The sequence below is a fragment of the Chrysemys picta genome, chromosome 13, assembly GCF_011386835.1.
Source record: "Chrysemys picta bellii isolate R12L10 chromosome 13, ASM1138683v2, whole genome shotgun sequence".
Classification (NCBI taxonomy): Eukaryota; Metazoa; Chordata; order Testudines; family Emydidae; genus Chrysemys; species Chrysemys picta.
This window is the reverse complement of record NC_088803.1, coordinates 49,762,711-49,776,637: the sequence shown is the minus strand read 5'-3', so window position 1 is coordinate 49,776,637 and position 13,927 is coordinate 49,762,711. Positions and strand designations below refer to the sequence as shown.

The 13,927-nt window shown below is 43.1% G+C and overlaps 1 protein-coding gene across 8 annotated transcripts in view; it reads left to right on the top strand.

Annotated features, from left to right (window-relative positions):
* KCNQ2 (potassium voltage-gated channel subfamily Q member 2) overlaps positions 1 to 13,927 on the top strand; it is a 125,409-nt gene that overhangs the window by 94,816 nt on the left and 16,666 nt on the right. For 4 of the 8 annotated variants that reach the window (XM_005309573.5, XM_042858460.2, XM_005309571.5 and 1 more), the window contains 3 exons: positions 1,650 to 1,873; positions 2,719 to 2,827; positions 5,248 to 5,379. In XM_005309573.5, the coding sequence (XP_005309630.1) occupies positions 1,650 to 1,873; positions 2,719 to 2,827; positions 5,248 to 5,379 (465 nt within the window). Of the gene's footprint in view, positions 1 to 1,649; positions 1,874 to 2,718; positions 2,828 to 5,247; positions 5,380 to 8,538; positions 8,647 to 13,927 lie in introns of all 8 variants that reach the window. The other 4 variants (XM_005309568.5, XM_024099557.3, XM_065566178.1 and 1 more) reach the window with 2 other exon arrangements.

The following is a 13,927-nucleotide window of genomic DNA, read 5'->3' as shown; positions in this document are numbered from 1 at the left end:
GATTTTAAAAGTAGCCTCACCTGTGCCTCTAATTTAGGGCACCTGTGTTTTGCCCTTAGAATTAGAGTTCTAGTTAAGCATTTTGATCAGTCTGTACAATGAGGTTTCACACTATAAAGCGACTATGTAAAAATAGCACAACGGATCTGCTCCCTGTGTGTCTGGTTCCTTTACTGACAAAACCAAATGCTCCTGGCAGCCCAGTGCAGCCGATAAAGCTGTCTCACCTATCCACAGCTATATTGTAACTGCAGAATCTTTATTAATAACGATGAAATAAGAGGCAGCTTATTTCTTAGATCTGAGGTGGCGGCACTGACAGCTAGAAAAAATAAATCTTTGCTACTTTAACTAAGCAAGTTTGACCTAGAAGTCATTGAGATAGGATAAGTTCCCACAATACCCTTCTCTCTGAGTCACTTTTCTAAGCATAATCAGCGCCTTGATTCAGTCAGTTCATGTGCACCTCTGCTGCTGAGTTTGTAAGATGTTCCAGTGCAGAATGTTAACTGTTATTGTGGTAGAAACCACTTGGAAATTACGTCTGAACTTTACTCAGGCTTGAATTTACATTCATATAAAATATTGGATAAATGAGGAAGTGCTTTGTAGTAGTTTTCTATTCTCAATAAATATCTTCTGTTAATAATCAGTTGGTATTTGGCAAATATTAGGTCTATGCAAAACTAAAAATATTTTCAGTTTTGTTCCTGGGAATGTTGCAATTATTAAGTTTTGCCCCTTTCATAAAGTTTCACAAAATCATTTTTTGCAAGTTTCATGTGAAAATTCATCATCTTCATTTGAAATTTCAGAATTCAGAAATTTGAAAATAGAGAGGTTTGGCTCCACAATAAGACTGTTTATCAACGGGAATCATCTTTACTCCAAAAACAGGATGGTTTTCAAGCAAAAACCAGAATATTTTGCAATAAAATTGGATCATTTTAAAGAAATTGCAATTAAGTGCAAACATCTCAGTATTCCAATTTTGCTGCAAATATTTGAGCAGCCCTAGTAAATATGCAAGTGTTTTTTAACCTCAAATCCTTATTAGGATTTTAATTCACAACTGTGTTGTTAACATTCATTACGTGTACAGAAAAAGATTTTTATTTTAACCTGAGGATAGAAAAGGGCTTGAGAACTTTTTCAGTTGGTAGAAAAGATGGCGTGAGCGGAAAGGGAAAAGAGACAGGTGACTGGCCTGAAAAGGCATCAATAGCTTTTTAACTTTACTTTGAAACATTTTTGGTAAACGTTTGTTAATATTTTCTTATCGAAAAAGGATTTTTGATGGAAACTGTGGAAAAAAGCATCATAACTCATGATAGGAACCAATAAATGATGTAAGGAACCATCGACATCATTGTTTCATGCCATTCCGTTCAGCAAGCCCTCTAATAATAGGAGGGGTTTCTGTTTAAACTTCCATTATTTTTTTCCTAATTAACGATCCCTCGCATTTCATTCACGATGATGGAAACCATTCTGAAATGCTCTAAAAAAATAAAAACTGGACACATCTCACTGCTGCTTTGTAATGCCGTGGGTTTCTAAGGACTGAAGGGGAAGGGACGTGCGGTTTCCAGAGTGACTCCCCCTGCTGTCTCCTTTTTGTCTTTGTTTCAATTTGTTTCCATGAATAGTCAGAAGGTCAGCTTGAAAGACCGTGTCTTCTCCAGTCCCCGAGGTTCTGGAACTAAAGGGAAAAGCTCTCCACAGGCTCAGAGCCTCCGGAGATCCCCCAGCGCTGATCAGAGCATTGAAGATAGCCCGAGCAAAGTGCCCAAAAGTTGGAGCTTTGGAGACCGGAGCCGAGCCCGGCAAGCATTCCGGATCAAGGGAGCTGCGTCTCGACAGAACTCTGAAGGTGAGAGCTTCTGAAGGCAGCCATTTTGCCTTGTCACCATGGACTGCCATCCTGTTGATTTCCTCCCAAGCTAAGTGGGGTCAGGCTGGGTCAGCGCTTGGACAGAAGATCTGCCTGGTGCTGCCACAACAGGAATTTTGCTGGCAGGTGTGAATCCAGCAGATAGTCAATAAGGATGTCTCCATTACTTGGTACAGTATAAGGCATTCAGCTTCACATAGGAAATATTGGGGTTTTGATCCTTAAATTATTTACCTTCTGATTTAGATATTTAAGCTTCTCAGAATAATTTGATCAAGAGTTGTCTTTGGATATTCTGTGCATATCTCTTTGTCTCCAACCATCTATGTGCCCACCAAGAAAGGGATCAGATACCGATTACTCAGTAGCAGGGGAAGTTGGAGAATCTATATCCAGTGATTCTTACTCTTACTTGAAGATTTTTAATAATAGGCAGTTCATTTAAACAGGATCCTTACTGGCTCAGCCAGTTTGGAGGAGGTGAAGGGGATTTGAACCATCTAAACTTACTGATCTGTTTCGTTCTCTCTCTTATTAGCACGTCATAAGGTATTGTTTTAGCCACATGAAGATGCTGGGGTGGGAGAGGAAAGAGGATTCAGTTATGTGTTGCCCTTAAAGAGATAGGGACTGAAACTGGTGGTATCAGATGTCATCTTAGCCTAGCTCAGAGGGAGAGAAAGCTTTTGTTAAGATGCAAAGGTAACATGCCATTTATGTCTTCCATGTGCTCACTTCTGGAGTCTGACGCTCCCATTCCTTCTGCTGCAATGACGCTCTAATTAGCCGTGGATTCTCTTTTTCTTTCTTTCTTTTCAACCCAGAAGCAAGCCTCCCTGGAGAAGACATTCCCGATGATAACAAAAGCTGCAACTGCGAGTTTGTGACGGAAGATTTAACGCCAGGACTTAAAGTCAGCATCAGGGCAGTGTGGTAAGAAAGGAAAAGGAGGAGGGGAGGAAGGAGGATGGAGAGGCCTCCCTAAATGGTGAAATGTTAAAGGAAAATAAATAATAAGGGTATTTGTAAACCAAGCAGCATTGAATAATGCACAAATCCCATTGCTGCTGGCTGGATCCCCCCCAGGTGCTCTGTTTTCCTTTGTATAAAGCTAAGCGGGGAAAACAGTTTTTGCTTGGAGGAGGAGTAAAGGGAGAAATGGGGAAACACCCTAATAGTGTTACTTCCAAATCGTATCGCTCGCTTCGTGGTTAAATGCTGACATTTACAAAACCGGATGGAAAGAGGACACACGAGTCTGATGGACCGAAGGGCACCGGGGCTATGTTGTCCTTTTTAGCTGTCAGAAGTATGGACACAAAATGCTTATCTAAATCCCCACTTACACTGGTGGGTCCAGCTGCCCTACCCCTCTCTATAAGCCACACACTTTGGATTTGGATCCTAGGCTGAACATCCCCAAAATCTGGCCGTGTCTAGCACTGGTATTCCTCCTCCTCACAGAGCTGGAGGATTCAGCTACACTCTGGATCCAGAGCCAAACTTATTGTTTGGGGCCTGGGTGCTAGAACCACTGTTCATCTCCACTCCTCTCCTGTGTGGTTCAGTCAAGATTGTCTGTCTGGTGACCTACGCCCTAGCAAACAGAATTGCCACCTAAAGGATCCAGGTCTTATTCTTAGACCCAGCCTCCCCTTGTTGGAAGGACTGTGGGAGTAGCTTTAGAACAGCGCCTTGGGGGCACCTCGAGAGTGGCAAGGTTCAAGAAGTGAAAACATTGGAATTCACCCACCATGTTGCCAATGGGCCATTTGCACAGATCTAGACATAAGAGTCATCATCTACAACGCACACGTGTAGCTCTGGGGAGGGGACACAGGCCCCTGGGCTTCAAAACCATGGGCTCCTCTGACTCACACTAAATGATCATCTCTATTAGCTATAGTAATAAAAATATTAAGATAGCCTCTAGTCGTCTGGCACCTAGAGATCAGTGGGGTAGGCATGCACACGCAGACAAGATCACCCGGTATAATACATGCCCTCCAGCTCAGGAAGTTTTTTTCTGAGCCACTGGGAACCACTGGAGCTCATGTCCTAACCATCTGGCACCCTTTGTCACTATATCCTGTCTTTACAGGAGGCTTCCATCAGAGGCTGAGGAAAGCAATCCAGGTCAGGAGGGGATAGCCATTCCCTTCCTTTCCCAGAGGCCCCTGCCACTCCCACCCCACACAGGCCCAGGTTGCTCCATTACTTTCAGCCATGTACTGATAGAAACCTAGTAGCTGTCTGTCCCACTTCTCTCCATTGCCTTAAAGGAGGAGCCATTTTCCCGCAGAATTTTCTGGGAGGGGTTGAAAAATCAGTCTCTCCTCAGAAAATGGCTACAGGTAAGCGGAGAAAGAGAAGCACAGGGCTTGTTGTTAGGAGAGGAAAGTTCTGTGGCTAAGGGGTGGCCTATTATTCTTATTCGGCTCATATCTGAGATCCAGACAGTATTCAGATACTGGGAACCCCCACCTAACGTGCACCATGCAAATACCAAGGGCTTTTCCCTTCTGGACTGCTTGGATTATGAGTGGGCCCTTTGCTGTGTTGGGGAGTTGAGCTTCAATCCTCGGTGAGGCAGGGATATATAGATACCGTTTCCCCGCCCCACTAAATGCATTGCTGCCCTGCATGAGGATTGAAGAATAAGCAGGAAAAAATACACACCCACCAGAGAATATTGTCCAATTATTAACTTTTGGGGGGGGCTGGATCTGTGCTTCCTGCTGGCATCAGCATGAAAGGCATAAGGAGGATATTAAAGCAAGCACAGAGCCTCAAGAAAACGCTGGCCCTTTCCCCATCCTAGATACCTTAACCCACAGCATCGACACCTTTGAGGCATTGGGGATTACCATTTGCACACCTCTGGGCTGGGAGGGTTGACTGCTACTATGGGGCTTCTGCCAGGGGGAAGCAGCTTTAAATTGCTGTGGCCACCTAGGAGAGGCACTGAATCAGCACCTTCTCTGTGTGCCCTGATCAGACCCTATCCTTGGTCAGCTGGGTTGGTCCAATCTGCCCCCCAAGATCTCCAGTGGGGCAAGCTGGGGGTTGTTGATGCTGCGCATTACTGAGGCTCCTCCCCTACCTGGAAGATTTTCCACCAACCTGGCTAGTGAGACCAGCAGCCCTGGAAGCATTCGGAGCCCTACAGCTTGAGCTTTGGTTCTCTCTGCTTTATCTAAAGTAGCCTCAGACAGTGTTAGCTTTTCAAATGTCTTCTTCCGCTCTGACTCCCAAGTAGCTCTCTGCAGCACTGGCATGCCTGTCACTCTACAGCACACGGCTCCAGCATGGGGAATCTATTTTTTCCTTTCTCTCCTTTCTCTCTCCCCTAGCATCATGAAATTCCTTGTTTCCAAACGGAAGTTCAAGGAGAGCCTTCGGCCTTACGATGTGATGGATGTCATCGAGCAGTATTCAGCCGGTCACTTGGACATGCTCTCCCGGATTAAAAATCTCCAGTCCAGGCAAGAGACTCCACTGTTTGTTGTGATAGCACCCCAGTGGTGGATGATAGGAGTGAGAGGGTTAAGATAAAGTCCTTTCTTTAAACAGCCACATCCTATTTTTCTTTCTAAGAAAAAGCGTAATGGAAAACAATGGATTTCTGAATAACGTCTGGTTGTGAGGTGGCCACATGGGGTGAATTTTTGGCACAGAGTGCCGGGAGGACAGATTAGTTTTACAGTGCCCCTTATTTCTAGTGTCCAGTCTAGGGGAGGGAGGTGTGCATTCTGCGTAAGGGTGCTAGACAGGCTCCAGAAACAGCCTCAGGCTCTGTTATGAAACAGAAGCAAACTCTGTTCCATCTCCTTGTGCCAATAAACCTGTGTTACTTCCCATACCATGGCACCACCAGAGAATCCTTACTGAAGGATCCTGCCCTCTCCCCTTCCCCATCCCACTCCACACACACAAGCTGGTTGTTCACATTTCAGCCATTACCAGAGAATATGTGAAGAACTTCCCTCACTGTGGCCCAGCATGTGGTCAAAGAGCAGACCGGGGTGTATGTAAATCTTTCAGAAGCATTTTGGAACATACGTCTCAGTGCTTTGTTGTTGGATACTTAAGATTTGATATCACCATTCGGGGGGCCTGTGTGGCATATCGGGTGTCCTTTCCAGCAATGAAATAAAATAAAGGAGCTACCTTGAAAGTACCATTTTTGGCCCTCTTGTTAAGAATAAAGGAGCTATTAGAAAAATGGCCCCAGTATGAGAGGCTCTTGTAATTATTTTACAGCTTCTGCCCTGGGAAGTGGGAGGAGTCTGACCTCTGTTTGGATTGGGTGGGAATGGGGGAAGAATGTCTTAAAAATATGGGAGTTTAACATATCAGCCCAGCTGGGTAGCCTCAGTGAAACAGGAACTAAACTGCATCCGCTGTATAACCGTCCGAGGGTACTGAGTTGGTTTTGTAGACGAGGGACTGCATAAAGGGGATGCACTAACACAGGACAGGATCGAGCTCCTTGTGTTTAAACTGTATGGAAGAGGAAGCATTAGGAAGAGTATAAAAGGAGGGAGAGAGAGAGAGATACTTTAAACTCCACCCTTCCTCTCCAACGCCCAAATTATTTTACCTCAGAAAAAGTTTGAATTCAAACCTATGAACCGTGGATGAGAGAAAAGCCATTGACAGTAAGAACTCTACCCTCTCTCCTTACAAATAACCCTCAATCGTGTCAATTAAGAAAACCTGCCCTTTGCGGCCTACAATGTGTAGATACATGTAACTCAAGGCACCTTAAATTACTTTCAGTCAAAGTGAATGTCACTTATATGCCTAACTAACTGCTTGTGCCTGTGTATCAGGTAGTGACAACCAAGTAATGTCATGTAAATATTTGCCTCTGCAAACTTATAGATGAAAAATGGGTGCTCAAGTGGATGCTTCTCTACCGCCTAAAAGAGTCTTTCTCCAACCCCCATTGAAGCCAATGGAAATTTTTCCATTGACTTCAAAAGGAATTAGATTGGGTCCTTTGCACGGATAAGGCATATGACAGGAAACAGTGAACGTTGTCCTTGGTTCTTTAATTTCAAAATCTAAATGATGGAGCCACAATTGGAGATAAATCAATGTCTGTTACCTCATATCTCCCATAAAAGTACTTGTGTTGCCAGAATACTGTGTGTTACCTATATTCCCAGTTAATTCTTGATTCGTCATGTCATTGTGAGAGTCATTCGAAGAGCAGGACTGAGCTTGGTATCACAAACCCACTGTGTCTAGCAAAGCACTTAAGCCCAGGCTTAGCTGTAAGAGTATGAAATCACTTGAGTAAAATCTTTCCTTTTGAGATTTCCAGCCGAGGTGTGCACAGTAAAATAGTCTGTCTAGGTTAGGGAAGATCTAGATGGGCACCCATACTTTTTGGGGTCTTCAGCTGAACCTTGTCCCTGGCAAGGTTCTCCAGTCCTGCCTCCATTTTTCTTGTTCTGAGATTGTGTGTTCCAAAAAGAAAGTTGTGCGGCTCGTTGATTTTTGGGTGGAACAGGGAGTGGCTGTTTTGAAAGACAAGGCCAAATGCTCCTCTCAGTTGCATCTGTGCAGTGACATGCAGTAATCATTGGGGCAGATTGTGATGTAGACTATACTTCCTTCTATCCTGGGAAGGAAGGAAGCAGTAAAACTATCTCCTTGAGCCCCATGTAGGCTACCTGGACTTTCATCTTAGGTACGCAGGACATTGTGCTTTCACCTACTCCCCCGTCCCCAGAACAGGTTGGTGGAGAATGAGCAGGGCATGGCTGGGGAAGAGGCCGAGACTTGGGTGCGCCCCACAACATGCTGATCAGCACAGTGGAGCTGGTATGGGGGGCAGGGAAATGGGACAATGCAATTTGCCACTGGTGTAGAGCTATGATAGATTAATACTCCCTGCAACAATGAGGGACCAAGGCAATACGTTCTCTCTCTGAGAGAGAGAGTGAGTTTGTGATGATGTTTAACATTAGCCTTCTGTGGCCAGTGTTTTGTTGGGTTAAATCTTTATTCAGGCAAACTTGTGGGGGTCTTTACATGCACTTTTCTCTTTAATCATTCATAACTCTCTGTCACTGCTCTTGTGACGTGTCTGTAATTGGTTCTTTTTGGTATTCTATCCCTGGCTCACCTCCCTTTCCAACACCTTTCCAACCATGGATGCATTTCATTCACTGAGTGTACAAGTCCACAGTGTACTTCATTTACACCTTGCTGAGGATGTTTTATCTATTACTGTAATAGAAAGGAGAATATATATTGTCTTATATCTGACATTTCCAATGGGACATTGCCACATATATGCAAATATATTCCAGTGTGTACAGTATGTTGCCTATTATATGCAGAGTGACTCCCATTTTAAGCAGCAGTGACGTTCTTTTGATGCCCAGTTCCATGAATCTTATGTTTGGCCAGATAAGATTTGGCATTAACCATGAACGATCAGGCAATATAATGCTGCATTCTGTTTCGAGCAGAATATATTTTCCAATTCTCTCTCTCTCTCTCTCTGTCTTTTATTTTTTATTTTTTTAGTTGTTCCTTATGTTTCCGCAACTTTCCGACCAAGTTTTTTCTACGTGTTGCTTCATTATGCATTTTGCTGGTGTCTTTTTTCTTATTTACTTTGCCAGGATAGATATGATTGTGGGTCCCCCGCCCCCTTCAACTCCCCGGCATAAGAAGTATCCAACCAAAGGACCCATGCTCTCTTCTAAAGAGTCACCCCAATACTCGCCTAGGTTAGGATTAACCAAAATGGCGCTTTCTCTGGATTTTTCATTTGCTTAATGTCAAACCCCTTTCATGCCAGGTATATGACGGCATGTATCACTTAATAAGGCAGCTCGCTGACACATATAACTCAAAATCCCTTGGATGTACTTTGGTGATGGGTTTTCACACTAAGACAAGTCTAAGGAAAAAAATTATACAACCATTGATTTCTCCTGTGAGCATTATTCAGTCTTCCTCAAGTAGCTGTTTGGGATGGTAAAATCATAATTTGTTGTGATATTGCAGCCAATTATAAAAGACTACAAAAATACCTTCAAAAGCAACAAGATTTGTTATTTTCATCTAGAAGAAGAGGTAAATTAAGATTAACTAAAGAATGGAAAACTTCTCACTCTGTGTGTGTATCTACCCACCTATATTCACTGAAATGAACATATTCCATGTTTTTTTCAGGGGGCAACATTAGAATCAAATGTGTTTCATATTTATAGGGAAGGAAGTGAATAAATGCACTGAACCATTTTCACCTCTGGTCGAACTCTATTGACCAGAGTAAATGTATAGTATCACTAAAAATGTTACATACGCTGGGCCGAGTGTTCAAAAGAATCCTTAATTATGTGTACAAAAATAAACTCTCTGTCAAATCCTTGCCTCATTTAAATCAATGGGAATTTTACTATTGACATTACTGAGGATTCACTCTAGGTAAAATATTCAGTGATTTTGAAAATTTTACTCCTGTATGTCTTATCAGTGAAATAAACAACAGTGTGTTCTCAGTTACATGCACATTTTCAGTTGGAGGGAGGTCTCGCCTATGTGAGCTTTCACCAACAAAATATGTTGCAGGCACAAACAAAAGTAGTTACCCCAATGAGATAGTTCAAAGTAACTACTCAGATTTAGCAACAGAGGGTCCTGTGGCACCTTTAAGACTAACAGAAGTATTGGGAGCATAAGCTTTCGGGGTAAGAACCTCACTTCTTCAGATGCAAGAAGTGAGGTTCTTACCCATGAAAGCTTATGCTCCCGATACTTCTGTTAGTCTTAAAGGTGCCACAGGACCCTCTGTTGCTTTTTACAGATTCAGACTAACACGGCTACCCCTCTGATACTCAGATTTACACTCACAGGTGAACTGTGGGTTTAAGAATGGGGACAAACATTTTGACCAAAATATTCCCCATTTATCTAGAGCATCACACCTGAATACATATGTATATATTTGGTAGAAAGCCATATTCTGTGCACAGGTAGAAGGTGCTTTCAAACACAATTATGATATTCCTTCAAAATATTTTTCCAAATATGCTTGCCCTCACTTAGAACTAAGTACATAGATACATGACAGATCTGTAGTTTTCCATATAAGCTGTTTTGAGTTATCTGTGCCTGAGAAATGTGTGTGAATTTTTTTTCAAACCTATTTATTCACACTCTGCTAACTCAAAGATGGAAAAAAACCAGTTGGATTGTACCTTGCAGAAACCTCCCACTTTGAACTTAGGTCTAGCTTGAGAAATTTCAACCCAAAAGGTAACAGTTGTTTCTGAAAGTTCAGGACCTGAAAACAGCTTTTAAACATGAAATTGTTTCCTCGGCCATAACAATATTTTGAAATGCACTTTAAAAAAAGATTGTATATAGTTGTAGCTACGTATTATGTACAATGTACAAAATATCTTGGCTAGAGTGGAGGTTAATACACTAAAATTACTGCCTTGCAGATTGAAAAAATGACCAACAATGGGAGAGGATGCCCAAAATGCCAAACTGAGGGTATTTATATTATCCTTTCCAGGTCACTCATTCAACCCAAGGCATAATATTATCTCCCATATGTTAAAAATTCTATTTTGTATTAGCCTAATACTGCTCTTTCACAAGCATATAACTCCCGCAACCGAAAACAGGATGTTTGTATGCATAACACTATTATACCCCTTGGGAAATATTTTTTTTATAACTTGCTTCCATTTTTAGCTTGCAGGGAACTTTGACCCTCCCTCAGTTGACTGCAGAGCTAAAATTAACAGTCACTGTTTGGGGTGAATTTTTTTCCTGCTATATAAACAATTTCTGACCCTTAGTACCAGAAAATAATTCCATTCTTACCTGCAGCATTATTGAGCTTTACCCTCTGGGGCTCCTAGGGGTATTTTGTATTTATTGCCCCATTTTCATTTAATTTTCCCCATCGTTTTTGTTTACTAGGGTGCAGCTGACAACCTTAGAAAGCAGCAGAGGAGTCCCAAATGGACCCTAGGACCAAGAATCATAGAATCATAGAATATCAGGGTTGGAAGAGACCTCAGGAGGTCATCTAGTCCAACCCCCTGCTCAAAGCAGGACCTAATCCCAACTAAATCATCCCAGCCAGGGCTTTGTCAAGCCTGACCTTAAAAACCTCTAAGGAAGGAGATTCCACCAGCTTCCTAGGTAACCCATTCCAGTGCTTCACCACCCTCCTAGTGAAAAAGAGTTCAATCCTGAAGGCATTCTGGCCCCAATCCAGCACAACTCTTAAGCACGGGCTTAACTTTAAGGACATGAATAGCCCCATTTATGTGAATGAGGACTGCTCAGATGCTTAAAGTTAAGCGCCTGCTTGAGTGCTTTGATGGAGCGGGGCCAGAGCTTTCAGCACCCTGCAGGATTCAAGCCCCAAATCCAGACATTCTTATTCAGGCAAAACTACAGCAAACATTATAGCTGAGTAAGACCTCCCAGATTTGGCCCAAAGTGGGTGATAAGATAATCACCCCAGCTCTGAGGTGGTTTTGCCCTAAATGTGCCACAGCAGCAGAGCTACCCTGCATTGAGCTTCTTCTATTTTACATCACATGTCCTCATTTCAGCCAACTGATGGCCAGACAATTACAAAAACATGAAATAAAATAAAAACCACCTTTTGGTCAGCTAGAAGAACAGTGGTTCCAAACTATTGGAAGTCACATGAACTCTCTCAACCGATTGGATTGTATCTGGCAGCCCAAGGGTGTGTAAGTACCACATTCTGCCTTCAGATACATGTATATAGCTCACAGAGAAGACAACGGACTGCTAGCATGTATCTGAGGGCAGAATTTAGCCTATAGCGTATAGCACATACTGTATGCTCATGAACTTCAAATGCTCAGCTGATTCAAAATACAATTACTTTAAAATCCAGGTAGCCCCAGCTATATTTTTGAGCAGTATAGACATGAGTAGTTGGTATTATTAGATTAAATATGTCTTGTACAAATACTATTAACCAATCAGAAGTTAAGTAGCCAGTCATGTGACATGGATGAAGGGGGTTTGGTGTCTGTGCCTGGATTGTGTAAAAAAAAAAAAAAAGAAACTGAATAAATATTTCCAAACTTTTCATTTTTTCCTCATTTGAGCCGTTTGACCTTTGATGTCTGCTTCTGGCCGGAGGGTGGCATTCGACACACCTCTTTGCATGAACTGTAAGCATGAAGCATGAGAAAAACTGCACCATGGCTGATGCAAGAATTTTACATTTTTCTGTATCATTCAAAAGAAGGAAAGATATTATTTAAAATTTAATAATAAATAATAAAAGAATAATAAAGCTTTTTCAAACTAAAGGTGCAGCAGGACCAGGCAAACCTAGCAGGTGATACCGTAGGTCACATAGCATCAGCAATCCTTTGATCCTCTTTCGTCACAAATCTAAAGCAAGGGACAGATTTTTCAAAGGCTGATGCCTAAGACAAATCCCCAGGAATTTGTGAGTGCACCCACTTGGGGCCAGATAGTGTCTTTATGGCACAAGCCTTTTCCCTGGGGCTAGTGCAGAAGCACACTGCTCCAGGGGAACTCCCAGGAGACATTGTGCACCTTAGGTTAAGCCTGAGGCCTCCTGAATTCCCCCCTCTCCCCGCAGCAGCAGTGAGAATGCTCACCCTGCACTGCCCCTTAGGAAAGTGTAACATGTTCTCGACCTGCTCTGCTCCTCTTCCTGCCCTGTGTGGGGTGCCCCAAGGATGCTGGCAACGGAGCCTTTTCTGCACTCGCATGACCACAGGGACTGCAGTTGTGCCTGATTCCTGCACAGGGATGTAAGAGGGGGAAAGGTGCCCCCTTAAGCACACACCCATGCTCACACACACACACACGGCCCTTTGCTTGCAATCCAGCATTTGCCCAGACATCTGGATTGCTAGGTACATAATTACCGGACTTGGGTGTTGAAATGCTCATTTACTGGAAGTGGGGTGCACAAAGGGTTGGCGCACAACACTTTGGGGCACAACTCTGGCACCTGCCTTTAAGAATTGATGCCTTTGATTTCATTTTATGGCAGGTTTAAAAGAAGACCTAGCGTGCTGGTTTATCGTTGAAACTTTGTGCACATCTAGTTTCCCATGGAGTTGAACTGAAAAAAAAAAAAGCAATACAAAATGATGAAAAAGGGGCTTAGTGATACGTAAGTGAAGGGATTTTCAAAAGTGCCTTAAGCATTGGGGACTAACTCCCACTGAAGGTCAGTGGGAATTGGCTGCCTATTCCTTATGTGCCCCTTTAGAAATCCTATCCTAACACTAACTTTCATTTCTAGAAATCTGGGTGAAAAAGCATTACGCAGAAATTACTATGGTCAGGCTCAGTTACATCCCAGTAAAAACACCATGCAACAGGGAGAGTTAACAATCTGTGCCCTGCAAGAGCCTACAGGTATGTCTACTCTCCCCGCCGGATCGGCGGGCAGCGATCAATCCAGCGGGGATCGATTTATCGTGTCTAGTCTAGACGCGATAAATCGACCCCCGAGCGTTCTCCCGTCGACTCCTGTACTCCAGCGCCACGAGAAGTGCAGGCGGAGTTGACGGGGGAGTGGCAGCAGTCGACTCACCGCGGTGAAGACACTGCGGTAAATAGATCTAAGTATGTCGACTTCAGCTACGTTATTCACGTAGCTGAAGTTGTGTAACTTAGATCTATCCCCCTAGCCCCCAGTGTAGACCAGGGCTAAGACTAGACTAGTAAAGGGTGCTGTAGGCCAAGGATGTGTACCTGTAAGCAGAGATGTATTTGGGAAATTTACATAGCAGCCAGCCTGCAAAATACCTGTTAATAACCAATGCTGAAAGTCCCTGATGGCCATTAGTAACCAAATTCACCAAATGAAGCCAAACAACGTTTCTAAAATGGAAACGAAACACGAGGGCTATAAAATAATTCTCTTTTCCCTTTCATCAGAAATGTTCAGATGTAAGGGCCACTTAAAAAAAAAAAGTGGAGGCTCACTTGTATGCACAAACAATGCACGTA